The sequence below is a fragment of the Chelonia mydas genome, chromosome 16 (genome assembly GCF_015237465.2).
Source record: "Chelonia mydas isolate rCheMyd1 chromosome 16, rCheMyd1.pri.v2, whole genome shotgun sequence".
NCBI lineage: Eukaryota > Metazoa > Chordata > Testudines > Cheloniidae > Chelonia > Chelonia mydas.
Genome location: NC_057857.1, coordinates 5,823,681 through 5,847,775, shown reverse-complemented (window position 1 = coordinate 5,847,775; position 24,095 = coordinate 5,823,681). Strand labels below are relative to the sequence as shown.

General features: G+C 49.4%; 2 protein-coding genes across 6 annotated transcripts in view; one reads left to right on the top strand and one right to left on the bottom strand.

Annotated features, from left to right (window-relative positions):
* LOC102942188 (dual specificity testis-specific protein kinase 1) overlaps window positions 1-6,188 on the bottom strand; it is a 67,251-nt gene extending 61,063 nt beyond the window's left edge. Inside the window, exon 1 of one of the 5 annotated variants that reach the window (XM_037879960.2) lies at window positions 5,887-6,188. Coding sequence is in view for 1 of the 5 variants with exons in the window: in XM_043530366.1 (XP_043386301.1) it covers window positions 2,913-2,922 (10 nt within the window). In the remaining 4 variants the exon portion in view is untranslated. Of the gene's footprint in view, window positions 1-2,912; window positions 2,972-5,505; window positions 5,658-5,886 lie in introns of those variants that run through there. The other 4 variants (XM_043530369.1, XM_043530370.1, XM_043530368.1 and 1 more) reach the window with 4 other exon arrangements.
* A 16,514-nt stretch (window positions 6,189-22,702) lies between these two features.
* The window catches only part of DPP7 (dipeptidyl peptidase 7), a 31,643-nt gene continuing 30,250 nt past the window's right edge, over window positions 22,703-24,095 (top strand). Inside the window, exons 1-2 of the mRNA XM_037880004.2 lie at window positions 22,703-22,988; window positions 23,351-23,464. Of these exons, the coding sequence (XP_037735932.2) occupies window positions 22,874-22,988; window positions 23,351-23,464 (229 nt within the window). The 5' untranslated portion in view covers window positions 22,703-22,873. The remainder of the gene's footprint in view (window positions 22,989-23,350; window positions 23,465-24,095) is intronic.

Sequence of the window (24,095 nt, the reverse complement as noted above, 5' to 3'; positions counted from 1 at the left end):
CATACCCCATACTGCACAGGTGTCCCCAAAACCACAGCCATGTGGAGCAACCTTTCAGAAGCTCTAATTTACATTAGAGTTTTCCATGTGATTTACATGTGGATCACCAAGGAATATACCCAGATACTGCACGTGGAGGAACGCCTACACCATGCCCTCTTTCCATCCGGCCATGCCCCTTTTCTCAACTGTGCTGCACTACTGGTGATCTATGTAGGCACAGAATCAGGCCAGCACGCGTTATCCAATGTCAGGGGGCTCAGTCAAGATACAAAGCATATTTACACCAGCAGAATGACCTTAGTGCACCCACGAATCTGGCCCTACATTTTTACTATATCGTATTCCAGTGAGTCCCTGAGAGCCAAGGCAGCTCTGGCAAAGTGAGCTGGATCAATTGTGCCTCGTGCACCATCAACACTGAGTTCTTAATGCAGACTCTTCGGTGCTCTTGGCACATGAGCCCGGAAGTACCCAGCTTGGCTCTCAGATCACAGGGGGTGATTGCAGAGCAAACAGCCTTCCTAATTATAAACCACGCAGACTTGATCTGGAGTTACTGAGAGGAAATGAACCCAGAGCCCCACAATGCTGGGTTTATAAAGTCACTTTTCAGAGTGGAATCATGAATGATTATTGAGAAGTATATTTGCACTACTTACTTATGGCTAAGTCACTAGGAGTAAGAGTATACTATTCTTATCCCAGTAGCCGTAGCCTCAGTGTAATTATGATAGAGTTCATTAATTAGCTATATATCACAAACCATATAGGACCCGATTGATCCCTGGCATAACTGGCTTTGATGAAGTTACACAGGGATGAATGTGACCCACAGAGTTTTGTTTTTAAACCGAGCACCTCTCATCTGTCCTATTGCAAACAGCCCTGTTAGAAATATTGGTGTCACTGATCCCTACAATGATCAAATGGAAAGGACTAATTCCAAACATTCATCATATGGCAGTGACACTCAGGATTCACGGGAGACAGAGTTAAACCTCTGGCCCCGAAAGCTCATATTAAAGACTTGAGAAATAGTAGTCAACGCATTTGCCATCAGTACTCAGTGCCTCAAGAAGTGCCAAGGCATGGACTCTAGCCACATAAACCAGACTGTATTAACGTGAACCAAGCCACGCTACTTTACGTAACATTTCACTTGCATATATTAATGTTGAAGGGAAGGGGGAAAAGAGATTACGCTGATTTTGATGTCTTAGCATCAGGTAGGAGAGACCCTGAAATGACCTCTTTAAAGATCCAACAACTCTGCTCCTTCAAATAATGGCTGACAAACCTCCCGGAGCCCTCTACGATGACCTTCAACAGAAACAAGGAAGACCGCACCTGACAATTTTAAGGTAAAAACCAAGCAGCCTTCTATCTATATCATAAAGGTGGGGAAAAGAGTACAAGCACATTAATTTCCTATGCAGGCAAAACGTCCCCTCTTCCTTATCCTGTTGTTCAGTGTGCTCTCCACACGACTGTCCCCCCACACAGGTGGGTGCATTTAAGTAGTGCTGTGTAAACACAGAACCAAATCCCGAAGGCCTTGCTGACTGGCTTTCAGGGAGTTTTGCCTGCTTTAGGACACTAGGTTTCAGTCCATACATTTGTAAGGTGCTTTGGGACCCTTTGTAAAGACAGAAACTAGAGAAAGACCAAGCCTTGTTATCACAGAGTTTCTTGCTGCTGATTTTTACTTTTTAGTGCTGAAGTGTGGAATTTATCCAGACAGGCAGGGTGTTGTGTGACCATAGCCTTTGTGGATTGCACATACAGCTGCATCTGGCCATCAATGCACAATGCCCTGAGTGATGACAGCAGTGATGTTACGTGCAAGAGCAAGCTTTCAGCTGAGCGGGTCAGCGTTAAGGTTTGATGGAAAGATGAAGGCGGTGGGGCCGACAGGTCCCTGATCTCAGCTTCCCTGATTTCCATAGATAGAGTGGATTGATAGAAAGGGTGGCAATTTTGCAACAGAAAAGCTTCAAAAACAGACTCCAACAAGAAACTGCTGAGCTTGAATTAATATGCAAACTAGATACCATGAACGTGGGTTTGAATAGAGACTGGGAGTGGCTGGGTCATTACACATCTGTTTCCTTAAGTTAAGTATCCTCACACCTTCTTGTCAACTGTCTAAATGGGCCATCTTGATTATCACTACAAACGTTTTTTTCTCCTGCTGATAATAGCTCATCTTAATTAATTAGCCTCTTACAGTTTGTATGGCAACTTCCACCTTCTCTGTATGTGTGTGTATACACATATATCTTACTATATGTTCCATTCTATGCACCCAATGACGTGGGCTGTAGCTCACGAAAGCTTATGCTCTAATAAATGTGTTAGTCTCTAAGGTGCCACAGGTCCTCCTGTTCTTTTTGCGGATACAGACTAACACAGCTGCTGCTCTGAAACCTGTCATAGGTAGAATGAGGCCCCAAAGCCCCAATACAGCAACACGTGCCTACCGTTCTGCATGTCAGCAATCCCCCTGAAGTCAGCGGAACTAGGTGCTTCTAATCCGTCATGGGTTTAAGAACTTTGTTGGATTGAGGCCTGATGACTTCCAAATCTTTCTCACACTGAGGTTTTTTGAACTACAGTGATCTAATATTTCTCCCTTTAAACCACATGATCTTTTTTAATCTCGGCTCTGAATCTCCTGACTCTACAGGATTTGGGGGAAATGTTGTGATAAAATTGGCTTAAACCAACGGCTCTCTATTTCCAATCTTTAACTCGCTCTTCAAAAAGAGTCTGATGCTGCTGAGGGTGCCAAGCACCCTCAGCTTCCACTGGCTTCAGCTCAGCCCCTTTTAAGGCCACACTGCTATCGGCTGGTACAGTATTCCTATTCTTTGTTATCATTCAAGAGTTGCTTTTTTCAGTGTATTTACTCTGTCCCATTGTCACCACTTTGCATTCCCTGCTTCTCTTGTAGGGTCACTTTCTCCTGTTGTTTGTAGGAGTCTTTCATATAGTAGCTGGGGAGAAAAAACACATTTATAAATCTGAAAGCGTAGTTGTCAAACCACAAAAACAGGCTGGGGCAGCAGCCTTAGGGGCAGATGTAGGAACCAAAACAACTTCCAACTCATTGATTTAAACTGGATGCCTATGAAGTTGACACTGTCCCTTTAACAGAACTTTCCAGCCCTACATTTCCAGAGGCCCCTCTATTATCTGGGGGTAATGGACAGACAGGGAGATGGGAGCAGGAGATAGGGCAGCAGCTCAACAAACAGAGGAGGAGATGGCACACCTCCAGGTGGAGAGAGGTCAGAGAGGGGGTTCCCAGGGAGGAGATGAGGTAACAAGCCGGTTACAAAATAACTGCCTTGGGAGCAGGGAAGAATGTGGCTGCCAGGCAGCATGGGGGGGATAGCACTCCCAAGTTATCACACCCCGCATGGGTGTGAGAGGGGTGATACTTCTGGGAGAGATGACGGAGAGACACACCCAGGCTTGAATCACACCCAAGAGGTGGGGAAAAGGAGAGCAACACACCAAGAGGAGATGGGGTAACACTGGGGGAGGGGGAAGAGGAGCAAGTTACTTACCCGAGGGGAGGGTAACACAATCAAGTTGTGCAACAGTGACCTTATGCAATCACTTGGTCTTAGCACCATCAGACTCCCCTTCCCCCATTCACTCCTATTATTTGCTTGATGCATCTTGTCTGAAATTAGACTGCAAGCTCTTTGGGCAGGGGCCATGACATCCCATGGGTTTGTTCAGTACCCACCACAATGGGGCCCTGTTTTGATTGAGGCCTTTGCACATTACCATAATACAGATATTAAACAAGAGTAATAAAGAGGTAAAGTCCTCTCGTTCCTTCCATCCCTTACACTCAGTATCTGCTTTCCCCAGCGTCTTGTTCTTGGATCTTCTGCACATCGGAAATGCTGAATTTGAGAAAGTAAATTTCAGCCTTGGGTGAATACTCACAAACCTATTTTGGAATTTCTTGCCCTACTAATTTGGGGCAGTTGTTGCGCAGTCACTTGAACCACAATGAACTGGGCACTTGTCCCTGACTTCCTCGGTGGTAGAATGATGTCCGTGAGCCACGTCTGTGGTGAGTAGCCCATCACAAACAAGCTGGGAAAGGGGAAACTTTCCACAAAAAAATAAACTGAGCTGGAACCTCCTTTTCCCTTCAGTGCTAAAATGTGCATTGACAGGATACATGTGATCTGTGGTCAACATTAACAGCAAATTATTTTAGTTACTTAGAGTTATAGGAATTGTTTAACCAAAAAAAAAAAAAGACATCCCGTTAAGAGAGAAAACCTCACACTGAATCATATCCACATTTTTTCTCCAGGTATCTGCTCCTTCTTTGCAGCATTTAAAACACCCAGGGCCCTTCCCCTGAAGCAGCAGTTACTGGCCATTGTTCAAGACGAGATACTGAAGTAGGTGGACCATTGGGCTGATCCAGGACAGTATCCCTGATGTTCCTCCCCTACAGTCCTCATCAAGCTCAACTCCCACTGAATGCAATGAGAATATTGCCTATGGTGGAACTGCAGGATCAGGCCCCTTAATTTCTAAAAAGAAAAGGAGTACTTGTGGCACCTTAGAGACTAACCAATTTATTTGAGCATGAGCTTTCGTGAGCTACGTTTCCACTCCCCAAAAGGACAGCTTTGGAGCACAGCGATAGCCCTGATCCTCGCCCTGGCAGGGTTTCTCTTCAATTCAGAAGGCTTCATAGGAAAGCGCAAAGTAGGCCCATGGGACCAAAAGCCCTTTTGCAGAAGAACTAACTCGCCTGCAGCATTTAAGTAATCCAAATAATTATTTTACCATTCTATAACCTCTTCCAGTCAAAAATCTTAAAGTTCTTTTTAAACATTAATTAATTTAGCCATACAGCACGCATGCGAGGTGCATCTCAGATATACAGGGACCACTTCATCCAGCACTGAAATTCAGATCCCTCTGCAGGACAACTGCTTACCAGCACATGGGCAACTGATTAGCATTTACAGCTACTATAGTCATTAGTATGTTGAACTCTAGTTCCTGGGGGTCTGTCCAAACCAGCCTCAGCCATACTGGCATTTCTCTGGCAGCCCCATCAGTTTCCGCAGAGTTTAAGCTTTTATTTGAGAGAAGAAAATTTCCTACCCTCAGGGTTCTAAAGCACCTTCCCAATGTGACCTGGTACAGTTGCTGTCTGCAGTCAGTGTCAGTCAGCAACCACAAATTTAGGGTTGGCACCAGGGGCTGCAGCACCCTCTGAAGTCAATGGAAGTTGCACCCTTGTTGCGTCAGGACTCAATTTGACCCATTAGCGCAGAGAGGTGTGAACCATCCATAGTCAGATACTGGGTGTTAACTCTGAAACCTAAGAATGACCACTAAGAAAACTGGTTGATTAGGTGTTTCTGCTAAAAATGATCAGACGTGAAAATAATGCTCTGTGGAGCCTTCGGAGAAGGCACCTAAATGTGCACGCCCAGCCTGTAAAGCACCTACCACTCTGCAACCAGGAGCGGTGCAAGCTCTTCGGGGCCGGGAGTGAGCAGAGCACCCAGTGCAACCGCGGCCCAGATCCTACCTGCTGCCACACAGAGAGACAACAACCATCTTGTGGGGCTCTGGGCAGGGCTAGGGATGGCAGGCGGAGCTTGCACGGAGGGGCCCGGGCAAGGAGGACCCCAAGGCGGGGGTGGGTCCCCCAAGTTGCTGAGCCGCGGGGCTGGGAGGTCCAGGCGGGCGGGGCTGTCTCCCCTCGGGAAGCGCTGAGCCCACCGCCTTGCCACCGAGCTCCGTCCCCTTCCCCGCCTGCCCCAGCCCGTCCCGGCCGGCTCAGCCCCGCTCCCGCCCGGCGGACGCGGCTCCGCGGCGCGCTCTCACCTGCTGCCGGCTCGGCCAGCGGCGGCTGCCGCGCTCCAGGTGCGGGCTCCCGGCTCCTTCCCCCAGAGCCCGGCTCCGTCCCCGGTGCGCTGCGGGGGCGCCCTGCTCCGCTCCCCGGGGAGCTCCGCGCCCGGCCGCAGCAGGCGAGAGGCAGCCGAGCCCGCCGGCGCTGGGAGCGGAGCCGGGGGAGGCGCGCGGGGCTGAGCTCGGCGCCTGCCTGCCTGTCTCCCCCCTCCCGGGCAAGCTGCGAGGGGCTGAGCGCAGCACTTCCCCCGCCAGCGGCCACACCGAGCGGCTGCTCCGCATCACACGGCCCGGCCCAGCGCAAGGCAGCCCCCCACCGGGCACCCCCTGCCGGTGCAAGGCACCCACCCCCTAGTCACCCACCCCCTTACACGTGCCAGGCACCCGCCCCCAGACCCAGAGCAAGGCATCCACCCTCCAACCATGCATTCCCCTGCAGGTGCAAGGCACCCATCCCCAGTGCAATATACAGCCCCCCAGTGCAACGCAGCCCCCTGCCACAACAATGCACCCATCCCCAGAGCAATATACTCACTGCCAGTGCAATATACCCGCCCTCCAGTGCGCCTCCACTGTGCAATGCCACTGCAATGCAGCCACCCCCGGGGGAGCAATATGCCCACCTGGCAGTGCACCCACTCCTAATGCAATGTACCCACTCTCCACCAGCCTTCCCGCTAATTTTTTACGACCATGTGGGGAATTAATTTTGTTATGTGCACTAATATGGAGGTGATGTGTGCTGGGGTGGGGCCAAGGGGTTCGGAGTGTGGGAGGGGGCTCAGGGCTGGGGCAGAAGTTTGGGGTGTGGTGGGATGAGGGCTCTGGCTGCGGGGGTGGGCTGAGGGCTGGGGATGAGGGGTTCGGGGTGTGGGAGGGGGCTCAGGGCTGGGACAGAGGGTTGGGGTGTGGTGGGATGAGGGCTCTGGGCTGGGGATGAGGGGTTTGGGGTGTGGGAGGGGGCTCAGGGCTGGGGCAGAGGGTTGGGGTGTGGTGGGATGAGGGCTCTGGCTGCGGGGGTGGGCTCTGAGTTGGGGATGAGGGGTTTGGGGTGTGGGAGGGGGCTCAGGGCTGGGGCAGAGGGTTGGGGTGTGGTGGGATGAGGGCTCTGGCTGCGGGGGTGGGCTCTGAGTTGGGGATGAGGGGTTTGGGGTGTGGGAGGGGGCTCAGGGCTGGGGCAGAGGGTTGGAGTGTGGTGGGATGAGGGCTCTGGCTGCGGGGGTGGGCTGAGGGCTGGGGATGAGGGGTTTGGGAGGGGGATGAGGGCTGGGGCAGAGTGTTGAGGTGTGGTGGGATGAGGGCTCTGGCTGCGGGGGTGGGCTCTGAGTTGGGGATGAGGGGTTTGGGGTGTGGGAGGGGGCTCAGGGCTGGGTGCAGGCTCTGAGGTGGGACCAGGGCTGAGTGGTTTGGGGGTGCAGGTTCACCCGGGGCTGTGGCAGGAAAAGAGAGGACTCCCTCCAGCCCTCTTGCCATAGCAGCTTGGGGCCGGGTGAGAGGCGCCTCTCCCTAGCCGAAGCAGTTCCGGCAGGCCTGGGCTGGGCCGGGGGAAGGACTCCTCTCCCTGGCAGCTCCGGAGGGGCCGGGCCGGGCCGGGCCGGGCCGGGGGAGGGGTGCCTCTCCCCATCTGTGCAGCCCTAAGCCTGCTCCACGGCCGCACAGCTTACCAGGAACTTAGCTCTTCACCATCCACCAGTGCACTGTACCCATTCCCCCATGCAATGTATGCAATCCTCCATTCCCCCCAAATACAATGCACCCAGTAGTCCAGAGCACTGCACCTTGGTGTATTTGGGTCACACTGCCTCTCTCAGGAGACAGAGGTGCTGCTACTTTCCATCCTGCCCTTTCCCCCCGCCCTGCCCTGCCCTGCCCTGGTCTACCTTTCCTGAGCAGAGAAAGCCAAGGCAATTAAAACCCTCCACCCCATCTCTCCCCACTAACTATGCTCTGGTTCTCTATGTACTAAACCCCACAACTGTTCCTGGGCTCTGCCGTGTCCAGGAACTTCCTCCTCTCTCTGTATTTCCCCTGGGGATTTCATTCCAGTTTGCTGAATATGAAGGAACGAGCCTTTTTTACTTTGGTCCTCAGCATGGAGACCTTTGTGTAGCATTCCCCTCCCTCCAAGAATATCACTAATAAATCAGTGTCAGCAGGTGTGAATACCTAAATGCTGCTAATGGAGAGTGCTGGGGACAGAGTTGAAATCAAAGACATGCCTTCAGTTCTTGTGTCGGTCTAACGCACCTGTCCCCAAACAGCTAGATAGCCAAACTCCAACAGATTTTCCTAGGGTACCAATGACTGAAATCTTGTCTTTGCACCTCCCTTTCCTTGTATGGAGGCAGAAGAGCTTGTGTGGTCAAGGGTTAGGGACTTAGCCAACCTGCGTTCTATACTTGGGTCTGCTAGCTCTGGCCTCTGTTCCGGCCAGTCATTTCACCTGTCTGTGCCTCTATTTCCCCTCCCACATTTTGTTGGCCTCCTTGGCTATTCAGTTTGTAATCTGAGAGGCAAGCACTGTCTGCTATGAGGAGCTAATTATCCAGTGTCTAGCACCATGGGGTCCTGGTCTCAGAAGAGGCCTCTAAATGCTACTTTAATGCAAATAATAATGTGTGGAGCTATTATTTTAATTTCATTGATTTATATTTATTTAATATTAGTTGCTACATTGCAGGAAGGAGTGCCAAGCCATTCAGTAAGTCTATTAGTGGACTAGATTAGCCTTCTTGCAAAGGGCACGGTGGGGAAAATATATAAAATAGGGTTAAGAAGTATGAACTTAGATGTATTGTATCTGGCACAAGGAACATCTCTGCTGAGCAGAGGAAGTGTTATGAGAGTTCCAGTTGCTACCTGTATCCATGAGGCCAAACACATCCACGCCAATGATCTGTGTGATGGTCATGGATTTCCATATGTTCACTTGTCCTTTGGGTCTAGTGTTCACACCTTCATTCATACCCAGGCAACACCACTGACTTCAGTGAGGTTACACAGGTGTAAGTGAGATCAAAATCTGGCCCTCTGCCATTCTCTCTACTTTATAGCCCAGTTGGTTTCCTGGATGCATGTGGAAAATGCATCCAGGTTATAAAACATCAAGTGTCTTTGACAGAATCATTTATGTCCAGGAAGTGAATCTCCAGAATACAACAGGACAACAGTTGTTAAATCATCAATGTGGACAAATTCATTCAGGGCTAGGAAGGAAGTCCTTTCATGTGAGGATGCTGCAGCACCTCAAAACAAAAAAAGACTCATAGACTCACAGATATTAAGGTCAGAAGGGACCATTATGATCATCCAGTCCGACCTCCTGCACAATGCAGGCCACTGAATCTCACCCACCGACTCTTGCGATAAACCTCTCACCTATGTCTGAGCTATTGAAGTCCTCAAATCATGTTTTAAAGACTTCAAGGTGCAGAGAATCCTCCAGCAAGTGACCCGTGCCCCATGCTGCAGAGGAAGGCGAAAACCCCCCAGCACCTCTTCAATCTGCCCTGGAGGAAAATTCCTTCCTGACTCCAAATATGGCGATCAGCTGAACCCTGAGCATGTGGGCAAGATTCACCAGCCAGATACCCAGGAAAGAATTCTCTGTAGTAACTATGAGTGTAAATTCTGCAGGGGGAAGAGCTACCAGACAAAAAAAAGCTGGGCCAGCTACTAATGCAGAAAGTGGATTTCAAAGCAGCCTCACAAGACAGTTAATGCAGCATTTAGAAGTGAGTAGTAGATGAAGTGCTTAATGGCTACAAAGTACCTGACCTTAAAGCTGTTTACTGCCCGTTCACTTCTCTCGTCTAAACACTGGTGCTGCGATGCACCTGGCTAATGATGAGAAACCATTTGTGTAAGTCTCCTTTCCTGGAAGGGGTAAAGCTGGAAAGCACAATGGGCTCCACAGTTACCACCTTTCATGATCTTTGTTTGGCATTGAGGGATGTCTGCGGCAAGTGGGAATAGCCGAGCAGTTATGATCAGAGTCCCAGATTCTCAAAGGTATATAGGCACCTAACTACCATTGAAATCATTCAAATACCTTTGCAAATCTGGGCCTGAGACCCCAGCCTACAAAGCCCTCGATTGAGGAGTGCCTAAGTCATGAGACTAGTCTCGTTGATTTCAGGGGAGTCCAGGTTTGCAGGGTCAGGCCCTGAATATAGACCAAAGGCTTGTGCTGCAAACAGCCAGGTGTCAGCAACAACAGCCTTAATTCCCCATTCATTTATTTCCCCATCTCCTTGCATTTTTTCTTTTTGGAAGCAATGAGTCCCAGACCTCCCAATTTGCAAGACTAGGTATCGATTCCCTCCTTGTAACTCACTTTTTCTTTGATGCCCATTAGAAGGGAATTTATTTTATGTTGGGGAAAGAACCCCAAAGTCACCCCCAGCTCTGTCTTGCCCAGCGTGCACTGTCTTCTATGTACTCATCTTTCAGACTGTAAACTCCTTGGGGCAGGGACTCTGTTTTTGTGCAATGTACAGCGCTGAGCACATTGCAGCCGGAAAGCAAATAATTCTTCATAATTATATTGCGATTGCTTAGATAAAGCATCCTGCCAGATAGTCACCCTGATTTTGGAGGGGATAATAATCACTTTTCCTGGCCTATATAAGCGGTGATAGTCACAGGCCCTCTGGTATTGATTATGTTGTCTATTTTTAGAACTAGAAGGGAAGTTGAGACTAAATAAGCAATTATTGGCAGGTGTCATTGCTGATCAGATAGTAACTACCTCTGTGCTAAGGCCCTGATCCAGCATAGCACTTCAGCCTGTGCTTATCTTTAAGCATGTGCATAATCCCATTGACTTCAATGGAACTATGTGCATACTTAAAATTAAGTATATGCTTCTGGTTTTTGTTTGAATAGGACCTAAACAAGTACTAAGTCCTGAAAGAGACCGTTGTAAACAAAACTAATAACATCACTTTCAAGGCAATAGTATATGGAGAATAATCATATTGTACTGATGGGAAAAAATTAGGGATAAAATGTCCTTATTAAAAAATACTAAGGAAAATACTAAAATAGTCAGCAGTAAGTGCCCACACACTTCAGTATTGCTATTATAAATGATAGAGCCAAAGTCAGAGCTGGCGTGTAAGGTGTGATAAATTAGATTCCCTTACACTAATTTAGACTCCCTAACACTTACCACACTTCCCAACCGGTAAGTGTAAATTGATGCACTGTGTACTGTAATAACGACAGCAGGTAGATGTGAGTTACACCTATCAATAGTTTGCAAATCAGACTCTTCTGTCTGCTGCTTATAGCCAGATCTCGTGAATTAATGCAAGATGCCACAGCTCAAATTCTTATTGGCACTACGATGTCCCAAGCACCAGCACATCTCCCCTGTATTAAACCCTTTATTTGGTGCCAATCAAATTTCATACCCTTGTCAAAGTCCTTTCCTTCACTTATAAGACTCTTAACAATAACTTCATCATCCTAGTGCTTCTCTCCGGTCCTCTTGCCCCCGGCTGCTCACTCATTTCTGAATTGGATGATTATTGGGCACATGCCAAATGCTAACCTGAAATGCTGTGACTAGAGCCTTTGAGCAGCCATGCATCAGCGGCTCTGGAATCCACTCCCCACTCAAAATCAGACAGCTGTATCTGGTCTGGTTTTTAAATTGAGGTTTTAGATGTACTTTCTTACCACTGCTTTCAGTCAGTTTAAGGTTATAAAGTGACTTGCGATTGTTGTGAAGGATGCCACAATCCCTGTGTTTTGTTGTCATTCAAATAATTAGACACATGCTGAACTTCTAAGATTAACAAGTCTCACTGGAGAAGCCTGAGCTGTCTACTCCCAGCTCCTCTTCTGAAACAAAGGCCTAATGAATCCAGGTCCTTTAGCTAAGGAGCCCTCTAGTGGTTCCTTCTATATTTTCAAGCAGCACCCTACAACCCAAGCAATACACATGATTTAGCCCTGGTCTACACTACGAGTTTAGGTCAAATTTAGCAGCGTTAGATTAATTTAACCCTGCACCCGTCCACACAACGAAGCCATTTTTGTCAACTTAATGGGCTCTTAAAATCAATTTCTGTACTCCTCCCCGACGAGGGGATTAGCTCTGAAATCGACATTGCCGGGTCGAATTTGGGTTAGTGTGGATGAAAGTCGATGGTATTGGCCTCTGGGAGCTATCCCAGAGTGCTCCATTGTGACCGCTCTGGACAGCAGTCTCAACTTAGATGCACTGGCGAAGTAGACAGGAAAAGCCCCGCAAACTTTTGAATTTCATTTCCTGTTTGGCCAGCATGGCAAGCTGATCAGCACAGGTGACCGTGCAGATCTCATCAGCGGAAGTGACCATGGTGTCCCAGAATCGCAAAAGAGCTCCAGCATGGACCGAATGGGAGGTACTGGATCTGATCGCTGTATGGGGAGACGAATCCGTGCTATCAGAACTCCGTTCCAAAAGACGAAATGCCAAAATATTTGAAAAAATCTCCAAGGGCATGAAGGACAGAAGCTAATAACAGGGACCTGCAGCAGTGCTGCATGAAACTTAAGGAGCTCAGGCAAGCCTACCAAAAAATCCAAGAGGCAAACGCCCACTCGGGGTCAGAGCCCCAGACATGCCACTTCTATGATGAGCTGCATGCAATTCTAGGGGGTGCCCCTACAACTACCCCACACCTGTACATGGACTCCTGCAAGGGAGTCTCACGCAACAGGGATGAGGATTTTGGGGACCAGGAGGATGAGGAGGAGGGGGAGGTTGAAGATAGCGCACACGAGGCAAGTGGAGAAACCGTTCTCCCCGACAACCAGGAACTGTTTATCACCCTGGAGACAGTACCCTCCCAACCTGGGCTCCCAGACCTTGAAGGTGGAGAAGCCACCTCTGGTGAGTGTACCTTTGTAAATATAATACACAGTTTAAAAGCAAGCGTGTTTAATGATTAATTTGCCCTAAAGACTTGGGATGCATTCACGGCCAGTACAGCTACTAGAAAAGTCTGTTAACGTGCCTGGGGATGGAGCGGAAATCCTCCAGGGACATCTCAACGAAGCTCTCCTGGAGGTACTCCAAAAGCCTTTGCAAAAGGTTTCTGGAGAGGGCAGCCTTATTGCGTCCTCCATGGTAGGACACTTTACCACGGCAGGCCAGTAGCACGTAGTCTGGAATCATTGCATAAGAAAGCATGGCAGCATGTGGTCCCGGTGTTTCCTGGCATTCAAGCAACATCCGTTTTTTATCTCTCTGTGTTATCCTCAGGAGAGTGATATCATTCATGGTCACCTGGTTGAAATAGGGGAATTTTATTAAGGGGACATTCAGAGGTGGCTGTTCCTGCTGGGCTGTTTGCCTGTGGCTGAAAAGAAATCATCCCTGCTGTTAGCCATGTGGTGGGGGGGAGGGGTGAAGTGATTATCCCAGAGAATTGGGTAGGGGGGCGGGGGGTTTAGTTGGGTTTGTGCTGCACGTTAACCCGAAAACATCAGCCCCTCCTTTTAAATGGCCAATGTGTCTTTTTCAATTTTACTCTCCCTTTTTTTCCTCCCACAGCTGCAAATGTTTCAACCCTGCCACTAACATCTCCGTCCCAGAGGCTAGGACAGATAAGAAGGTGAAAAAAACGCACTTGTGATGAAATGTTCTCTGAGCTCATGCAGTCCACCCAAACTGAAAGAGCCCAGCAGAATACGTGGAGGCAGACAATGGCAGAGTCCAGGGAAGCACAAAATGAATGTGAGGACAGGAGGGATGCGTGAGAGGACAGGTGGCAGGAGCAACAGGAGAGGTGGCGGGATCAAGAGGAAAGGTGGAGGCAGCATGATGAGAGGAGGCAGGATACAATGCTGAGGCTACTGGAGGATCAAACTGATATGCTCTGTCATATGGTTGCGGTGCAGGAAAGGCATAGACCGCCACTGCAGCCCCTGTGTAACCAACCGCCCTCCTCCCCAAGTTCTATAGCCTCCTCACCCAGATGCCCAAGAATGCGGGGGTGGGGCCTCCAGGCACCCAACCACTCCACCCCAGAGGACTGCCCAAGCAACAGAAGGCCGGCATTCAATAAGTTTTGAAGTGCAGTGTGGTCTTGTCCTTCCCTCTTCCCCCACCCCTCCCAGGCTACCTGGGCAGTTATTCCCCTATTTGTGTGACGAATTAATAAAGAATGCATGAATTTTAAACAACAATGACTTTACTGACTCTGCAAGCGGTGATCCAAGGGGGGAGGGGAGGGTGGCTGGCTTACAGGGAAGTAGAGTGAACCAAAGGGGTGGGTTTTCATCAAGGAGAAACAAACAGAACTGTCACACCGTAGCCTGGTCAGCCATGAAACTGGTTTTCAAAGCTTCTCTGATGCGCAGCGCACCCTGCTGTGCTCTTCTAACAGCCCTGGTGTCTGGCTGCGTGTAATCAGCAGCCAGGTGATTTGGCTCAACTTCCCACCCCGCCATAAACATCTCCCCCTTAATCTCACAGAGATTGTGGAGCACACAGCAAGCAGTAATAACAATGGGAATATTGCTTTCGCTGTGGTCTAACTGAGTCAGTAAGCTGCGCCAGCGTGCTTTTAAACATCTAAATGCACAGTCTACCACCATTCTGCACTTGCTCAGCCTATAGTTGAACAGCTCCTGACTACTGTCCAAGGTGCCTGTGTATGGCTTCATGAGCCATGGCATTAAGGGGTAAGCTGGGTCCCCAAGGATAACTATAGGCATTTCAACATCCCCAACAGTTATTTTCTGGTCTGGAAAGTAAGCCCCTTGCTGCAGCTGTTCATACAGACCAGAGTTCCTGAAGATCGAGCGTCATGTACCTTTCCCAGCCATCCCATGTGAATGTTGGTGAAACGTCCCTTGTGATCCACCAGTGCTTGTAGCACCATTGAAAATATCCCTTTTGGTTTATGTACTGGCTGCGTTGGTGGTCCGGTCCCAAGATAGGGATATGCTTTCCGTCTATCGCCCCACCACAGTTAGGGAATCCCATTGCAGCAAAGCCATCCACTATGGCCTGCACATTTCCCAGAGTCACTACCCTTGATAGCAGCAGCTCAACACAACACAACAGCTGAGCGGGCTGCACGCTTGCCGTGGTATGGCGAGACAAGAGCGGCCGAGCAGAGTTGCAGGGGAAGCGGCCCTGTGAGACCACCAGGAGAGTGGATGACAACGGTCATAGAGGACCTGTGAGGTGGATTCATAGCATCAGGAGAGCAGAGTGGCAGCAGAAGCGGTGGATGATGACGATGGTTAGCAGTCCTACTGCACTGTCTGATGAAAGCAGTATGGTGCCCGCATGGAAAAAAGACGCGAAACGATTGTCTGCCGTTGCTTTCACGGAGGGAGAGGCAACTGACAACATGTACCCAAAACCACCCGCGACAATGTTTTTGCCCCATCAGGCTTTGGGAGCTTAACCCAGAATTCCAATGGGCGGTGGAGACTGCAGGAACTGTGGGATAGCTACCCACAGTGCAACTCTCCGAAAGTTGACGCTAGCCTCGGTACTGTGGACGCACTCTGACGACTTAACGCGCTTCGTGCATTAGTGTGGGGACACACACAATCAACTGTATAAAATTGCTTTATAAAAAATCGATTTCTATAAATTCGACCTAATTTCGTAGTGTAGACATACACTTAATGTATAGTGAGAGTTGCAATCTGTCTTGAATTTTGTAGTTTTCATGGGTGGACATTTAAAGGCCCCTGGGTGGGCTTTGTGTCTGGCTGTGACAACTGTTGTGTCACCACATCATATGCAAGGTCATTAAGCCACTTGGATGTAGATAATGTTGCCATTGTGAGAAATTTGGTCCCAATGTGAAACCTGAAAATTCACAACTGACATAGCCAGTGTCACAAAATGCTTCATAGAAAGGATTCATCATAAACCAAATCCATCGAGAACATGCTAAAACCGAACAGATGGGACAGAACAGAGATCAACTGTGGTTCCGTCCCCACTGAAATGGCAGAGACTTGCATGCCTTTTCCTCCAGCACATCAATCCCAAGGACAGACATTTTGCTTTCAACCTTCCGATGAGTGATATCCAGGTATCCCTGCAGAGCCTAGAGGAGCAACCCAAAGGGGAACTGAGATTCAAGGGGAGATTGCCCGACTAGAATCTGAGCCCGGCAGGCTGATGCACGCTTGTCCCTGAACTATGGAAAGGCTGACCAGGGTGTTTGTGTCCCTGGAAAGGACTGAAGCCATTCCATAGGTCATCTGATACAATGCCCCAGGCACCAGGCCTGAAGAACCCCTACTCTCAACTGGGCTTCCCCAAGGACCCAGACATTCATGGCTGTCACTCACTTGAACTGTAAGTGTTTAAGCTTCTGTACTGAGGGTATTTGTCACCTTTCTCTTTTCTGCCTGCCCTAGTAAAATACCCTTTCCCACGTTTCTGAGTGACTATTGGGACCTACCACGGCTAGCCCCTAAAAGGCCTCACTGCTGAAGTGCTTGCCACTGAGCCATTGCCCACTACTGGCACCTTAGTGGTTTGGTGTACTCCATCACTGAGCAGCCCTCTTTACACCCCTCTTTGGTTGCAAGCTCTGAGATTTGTCCCCAAATCCTTGCAATTGTAAGGGGCCCTACCACATAAGGTTTGTCTGCCTTGTTCTCCCATGTTTTAAGTTAGTCCATGATCCTTTCAGGCCTTAATCCATTTTCAGTAGACCATTAACAAAATCACTGGCTGCGTTTCAACTTCCACTGCCACACATGGTCTTTGCTGGTGACACTCAGGGCATGTGCAAAAGCAGATCCACAGCTCAATTTTGAGGTGCCAGATACAGTTTGCTTGTCTGAGCAGGTAGAAAAATTAGCCCTATCTAAAATGCCTAAAGTTAGGTTTCTTGCTCAAAACACAGGGTTTGATTCTTATGGGAATTGACAAACGTACGGAACTTGTTCTGAACTCCGATATGGAAAGGCCTGCTTTGCTATTAGACATTGCTGGCTGCAGCAACTCAGACAGTTCGTTAAGGAGTGCAATGCATATATTCAGCACATTTCACCAGTGGATTGACTGTCCTTTTAAGGCTTGGGCCCCACTGGAGGAACTCGCAGTGTGACAGTGAAAGCAGATACCAGTAGAGAGCTGCCTAAGCCACAAAGGTCTGATCGAGATGGGAACATTCCCAAAGTTCAGGGGAGTTTGGAGCAGTGGTTGATTAAGTCCATCTCTGTCATTGTGGTGTTGTAGCACTGTGCTATAGATGTATGTGGTGTTAAGCAGGCATAACAAAGGAGAAGTCAAGAGTCACTTACGCCCTGGAAACCAGACCTTTAGACTCTGCACGAACAAGACACAGTAGGTTGCTTTCTCAGGGCTGATGTTACAGCTTGGAAAAATGCCAAATGAAAGCACATCCGCTCCTGCTAGTAGGCAGATGTTGTCAATCATCAAGGATGTTCAAGGTTAAGATGGTGGAGGCCCAGAATCAGCTGCTGAAAACATGGGCATTTAAAGCTGCTCCTGCTCCCACTATGGGATTTGCCGAGGGAGCAGGTGTGGGTGCTTAGCGAGAGATTAGCAAGGGGAGAGAAAGAGCCTTTCACCCCCGGTGACCAGTTCTAAGTCAGGCGAGGTCAGTAGCTAAAGTCTCCACCAAAGGACAGCTGTTTGGCCTAAATGAGAGGAGCTGGCAGGCTCAATCCAAGTTCTGGTGGACAGGTGTCTCCATTACCACCACTGCTTGGGCCCTGTGGATTGAAACCGAGGGTTGAAAGGGCTACAGAGATAGGATGCTCAACAGTCTAGGTCAGGGGTTCTCAACCTGGGCGTTGGGAACAAATGTTAGGCAGGCATGAGCACCCTACCCTTCCCACCATGGTAAATGGGAGAATAGGCAGCTGGCTGGGAGGGGATTCTGCGGTGGGAAGGTGATCCTGGCATGGAAAAGCGGGGCAGAGTATGGAAAAGGATGAGCACCACAGGCCTGAGTGGTCTGGAGAGGCACACTGGCAGGAAGCAGTGTAAAGGAAACTTTCACTTCTGATTCCCATGCCGTACCCTCTCTGTGGATAAAGAGAGGCCTTCGGACTGCAGGGCTGTCAAGCTAGTGTCTTCCAGCTCCTCCAGAACCTCCTGCTGGGATTCTGGCTGGACTTTTCCCCATGCCTACTCCTCTCTGCACACCCTATCTGTGGCACCACAAAGTTCAGATCATAGAATCGTAGAACTGGAAGGGACCTCAAGAGGTCATCTAGTCCAGTCCCCTGCACTCATGACAGGACAAAGTATTAGTTGTGAGATCTCCCCGTTAACCTCCTCCTGGTACTGGCCAAGATGGCCACCTCCAATCCAGGAAGAGGCAGCTCAATGGAGAGGTTCTCTGTGGCTATGGACACTTCAACACCCTGTTTCATGCATCTGGAGAGAGATCCTCTGGGGAGCATCCACGGACTCCTTGGATTACTCTCTGAAGCAGTGGTCACTGTCCGGGGTTTTCTGCTTGGTGTCCCCACTGGGTACTCTTGGTTTGAATCTTTGACCCCCCACTCCTGTTCCCGTTTTATCATGTGTCATCCCAAGGAATCATTTGTCTGAGGGGGCAGGCCTGTTGTCCTGTGTAGGTTTAGACTCACCCTCCCAGAATTCAGATAGACTAGCCTCTTCTAGGAGGAAGGGTAGCAATCACTTGAGTAGGCAATTTACTCCCCTCAGTAATGCTATTTCATGTCAGCATTGATGCTGTTTCCTGCTGTCACCAATATACACAACATGTACAGGGAAAGGAACTAAGTCTGGAATTAGTGTGACCCTCCAGAAATCTTGCACTGCACTGCCCAGCAGCAGCAGTGGCTTCTGCCACAGTCACTGTCATTAAGGCTCTGAGTCAGCCCCAAGAGAAAGTCTGTTTTCTCCCCAAACTTGTGTTAAGTAGTAATGCTGAGAAATCAGGACTTCAGGCGCCAGGGGGGAATACACCCTTTTTTAAAAACAAAGTTTACTCCCAGCCCAGAAAGTCATTGAGGCAAATAAACTAAGAAGGTTCACCAAAAAGGATCTGATATTTATAGGAGCAGGAATAGCACTTGTGATTACTTTGATGAGGTTAACCATTTAGAGGCGGTGGACATTCATTTGGTGGCCAGTCTGGAATTGTCAGAATTCTACATTTCAAATGTTACCAACCTTCATGCTTCAAGGCATAAACTGGACATCTGTGGGGCTAAGGAAGAAATGTTCCCACCCATGGTACATTGCAGAGTTAACCAAGCACTTTTGTCACTTTCCTGTGTGGCTTTAAATTCAATCCCACATCTCCTTCCAACTGCTAATGAAGTTCTTCAGCATCTAATATAAAAGATACCACTTGGATCTTAAATTAACTCTGGCTGTTTCAGAAACAAGGATACATTGATCCTACTTCCCTGGTTTAAGTGAGACAGGAGCAAGCTATGTATAGGATTTGTATGATTACACACTTGATCCTTCTTGTCATCTTAAACGGGCTTCCAACATTCTGTTTTCATATTTCTAATCTAGGGCCAAGGAATGTGAATTACCACAGCTAATAAAAAAGCTCTTTACACTGAGCAGTATTGTTGCTCATCTGAACAATAGAAGCAGGTCCCGGGAATGTCAGCCCATTGCTGCAAGCAGTTTCTCTTAGAAATACGATGATACATTCTGTTCTATTCAAATAGCTTCCTTATCATCGCCTAGGTGTTTGTGAGCAAACCAGCTGTGATGCACCAACTTTGAAAGGCGGATAATGGAGTAACCCCATGTAACTGGAATCCCCTAGCGCCCATGCAAGTGTCTCAGAATGGGAGTTTGGGAATGAGTTAATCTAGGGGGAGAGATTTATGCAACCTCAAAATAAATATCTGAATAAATGCAGGTCTTTAGAAATACAGGAATATCAAGCATTTTGTTTGAGCAGAGAGGTTCTCTGGGTCCCTCCGTTTTTTCTCTTTTATTTCCCTCCTCCTATAACTTAAGACGGATTGCTCCACCAGGTCTCTTTCCACAGAGGATCAGCCAAAGATGATATTTAAATAAGTACACCTAGATTGCAGTTTTGCATGGTAAATTCTGGTTGAAGTTTACTTGCACAATTGCCGCTTTGAAATGGTAGATTGTGCTGATTTATGCTGACTTGTTTAAATCTGTATTTACCCAAAATTATTGGTCAATTTAATAAAAATAAATTACCAAAATTTAGTTTTACCATTTCTAAGCTAGATGACTTTAAATTGCATTGCCTAAAAGATGCGTTACAAGAAGGCAGCAGTAAATAACTTACCTTGTGAAACATCAACATAATCACAATAATTTTAAATGGTAAATTAAAACGATGTCTTAGAGAGGTTTTAATTACACACTAACATACCTAATCTGGTTATTTTGGAAAAGAAGGAAAGCGAAAACACTCACCTAGATAGCAGGTTAAGGGGGGGGAGGTAGAGTCCTGATGGAGCAGGGAGGGGTGAGCAAGGAGCAGGTGCAGAGGGTTGAGGCCTGATGGGGCAGTGAGGGGAGAGGGTGAGCAAGGGGCAGGAGCACAAGGTAGAGGCCATGTGGGGCAGGAAGGGGAGGCTGCTAAGGAAATCAAACATTCTGTGAAACATTTTGAAAAACTAGATGCTATTTGTAAAGCACCCTGTGTTAGTAAAAATGGATATACTGATTCCTGAAGAGGCAGGATTGGAATAGCCACACCAGTATCCATTGGTGACGTGGGGGTAGGGGGCTGCACATAGGGTCACATGCCCCCCAGCTTTCTGCCAGGGAGGGAATCAGGCTGCGTGCAGCTGAAGAGGTGCCTGGGAAAGGCACCAGCAGCGAGTGCTCCCGCCGAGTCCCACTAGATGGTGCCCAGAGCAGGGAAGCCAGAAGGAGCTGGCAGCACAGCTCTGCAAAGGGGTGCAGGGAAGCCGGCTGAATCCCATCCTTTCCTCGCAGGCCCTCAAGTATGTGTCTGGACTAGCCTGCCTGGAGCACTGGGAGTCAGCTGGGGCAATGTGGGGGAAGAAGCAGCGGGACCCAGGGGAGCTAGAGGTGGGGAGCCCAGGGAGGTAGCAGGGGCTGGGGCAAGGGGGTGGTCGTGGGGGAGGCAGTGGGGTCCAGGAGCAATGCAGGGGATCCCGGGGAGGCAGTGGGGGGCTAGGAGTGATTGGGGGGAGCCTGGGAGGCAGTGGGGGGGGGCAAGGGTGATTGCGTGATGGGTGGGGACATTGGGGAGCAGAGGGGGTTGGGGGACTGGGGGAGGCAACAGGGGCCAGGGCACCAAAATACAAGTCTGCCCAGGGTGCCATTTTCCCTAAGGCCCAGTGTGCCGTGGTCAGGGGGGTGTTGCTGGAGAGTGCGTTGGCAGTCACCAGGATGTTGACTATGGCTGTGGTGGCAAGTGAGGGCCTGCCACTGTGCCCCCACTATCAGCAGCTACCAGTCGCCTACGCCAGTACCAACTCTAGAACCCATGGAGGGGAGAAAGCTGGCAAGGTGCAGAGTGGGTGGTTCAGGGGAAGAGTTAGCATTAGAGAAGCAAAGTTGCTCCATTGTAAAACTCCTTTCCCACAGCGCTTCAGCTTCCACTGTCCAGTTCTTTTTGCCCTAGAACCGATGGTTCACTCTCAAAAACATTGTCAGTCTCTTCCAATGCCATTTTAAGTCCAAGGAGTTCTGAAGAAGTTGTTGGGGTTGGAAATTATTTCTGAATGTGACAACTGTGACTTGAAACAAGGAGCTTCCTATCTTTTGTTGGGTTTACTGTAGCATCCATCACCACAGTATATGAAAGCACCTTCTATTGGTATTTCTCTTTGCTTTGTTTGCATGCACACCCATTGCCCCAGAAAGCAGTCATGTCAATATGTGAATGGTAAGAAATAGGAAGTCTGGACAGTATCTTGATTCTGTAATGGCCTTGTCCTGACAGGTGCTGAACATTTCTCAGGTTTGGGTTCTAATCTATGGTCCAACAGAGGCTTTCATCGTGCTGCTTGCGGGTGGCTGGGGCTGTGCACATTTCAGTCCTGGGCTGTTCACACTGGGCATAGATTTCAGGGTCCAGGATCACCTTATCTCCTTCCCTAGAAGCTGCTTCACGCAGGTCCAAGGCACACCCCCATCTCCCTCAAAGCTGTACCACAGCCCAGGCCCCATCATCCTAGCCCCATCCCATCATATTCCTATGCTCCAGCCTCCAGGGGCTTCACTTAGGGTTACCACCTGGCCAGTATTTGACTGGCCTGGTCTGTTTGTTTTTTTTTTTTTTAAATGGATTTGTCAGTTGCCATAAAAATAATTTAATCTGCCAGGTTTTTTTACATGGTTCTAAAGATCTGTATGATTATCACAAGGCACTGGGGTAGCTAATGGTAAAAGTTTGTGTGTCTCGCTAAAGATGCTGCCGTGTTCCCACTTCCGCAGTTAACGTAAGGAAATGATGTTATGACTCCGATCTACAGGTGTTCTCTCTCCGGACTCTGCACGTGGCTGTTGAAAGGGTGGGGCTGTGAAGCTGCCTTGTGGTTGGGGTTGCGGTGGGCCTGCCTTGCGTGGGGCTGCCGGGTTTCTGCACTTCGAAGATGGTAACCCTGGCCCCGAGCCGCACCCTGCACGAAGCCACATCGCATCCCCCTTGCTGGGACCGCGCCTGCAGAGGGACCCAGCTGGGGGCTGCTCCATGCGCTGGGGCCTCTTTCCCCCTACAGCGGGCTGCGTCCATCTGGCCCAGTTCTCCCCACCCCCTCATCCCGCCCCTTGGGTTACCCGGGGGTAGCGGGGACGGAGCCTAACTAGTCTCCTCCAGGGCAGGACCTCATTAAACAAGATGGCGGCGCCTCGGTAGAAATGGCGTCCTCCCCACGTGATCTCCCGGCTCCACCCCCCGAGGTCATGTGATCATCCTTCCTGGAGTCATGTGACTTCTCCAGTGCCGCCGAGACCGCGCAGCGGGCGCCTTGCTGGCAGGGGTGCCACCGGCTGGTTACCATGGGAACCCCGCGCGGAGCTCACCCGCGCCTGCTCCTGCTGCTCGTCCTCGTGCTGCCGCTGGTGCGGGGCCTGGGGTCCCGGGGGCAGGGAGGGGACCCGCGGCCCGCACGGGGTAGGTGCCCCCGGCCCCCGCTAGCCATGGCCCCTACTGCCCTCTGGGCACAGCCCGGCCGCGGTACCGGCCCGCGGGGACAGCCCTGCCCGGCCTGGCGGGGCGCGGTGAAGTCGCTTCGCTTCGCCTGTGGAGTGACTCCGGAGCAGAACCAGCCCCGCGCTCCAAGCGCATCGCGGGGGGCGGGAGCGGGGGGGGGGTCTCTTCCATTCAGAATAACCTACCTGCGTTGAATGCTTCGAAAGGGTCATGGAAACGTTCCTGCTTCCCTTAAGCTTTGTAGACGCCCGTTTACACAGCCTGCCTGTGCCCCTTTAAACCCTGCCTGCAAACCCGGTGTAACCCAGCTAGGCATTCTTTAGTTTACAGAACACAGGAGCCTGTTTACAAGGAGCAGTACTTTGAGCAGATACTGGATCACTTCAACTTCGAATCGTATGGCAATAAGACCTTCCTACAGAGATACCTCACAACAGGTACGTCCGTTACAAACCGGGGCTCAGACAGAGCCATGTTTCATCTCCAAAACATGTTTACTGTTAACCGATTCCAAAAGAGTTTGCAGATCCGGGCATGTGTGGGCCCATCTGTAAGTGATTTTTGGAAATATGGTGAAACTTCCAGAGAAATTTCATTGGCCTGTTGCTTTTCCGGAATGACGCATTAAATATACTTCCAAATTTCCCTGTGGTAGGAATACAGGGGCTGATATTCCACATTGGCTCTACTGTACCTCAGCATAGTAAACCATTTAATGGAATTAAATTAAAGATGGAAGAGACCTACTAGTTCATCCCCTGAGTCCCAGTTTCAAATATCTTAAGTGATCTGGCTTCTATCATTACTTCCCTTGAAAGATTATTCCACAGTTAAATAAATCTCACTACTATGTTGTTTTTTCATTTTTTTGAAACTTGGGGGTTGCTTCTGGATCCCAGTAAATCATTTCCTTTTTTCCTCAAGGTTTACATCCATCAAATACTTGTCGACAGTTAGGGCTATGATAGTTAGTAGTTAATTTAATCAAGCAATACAGATTTAGCTCTTCTAATCTTTCCTAACAGATCAGTTTGGAGTTCCTTCGCCATCTCCTCTCTGTATTCCTCC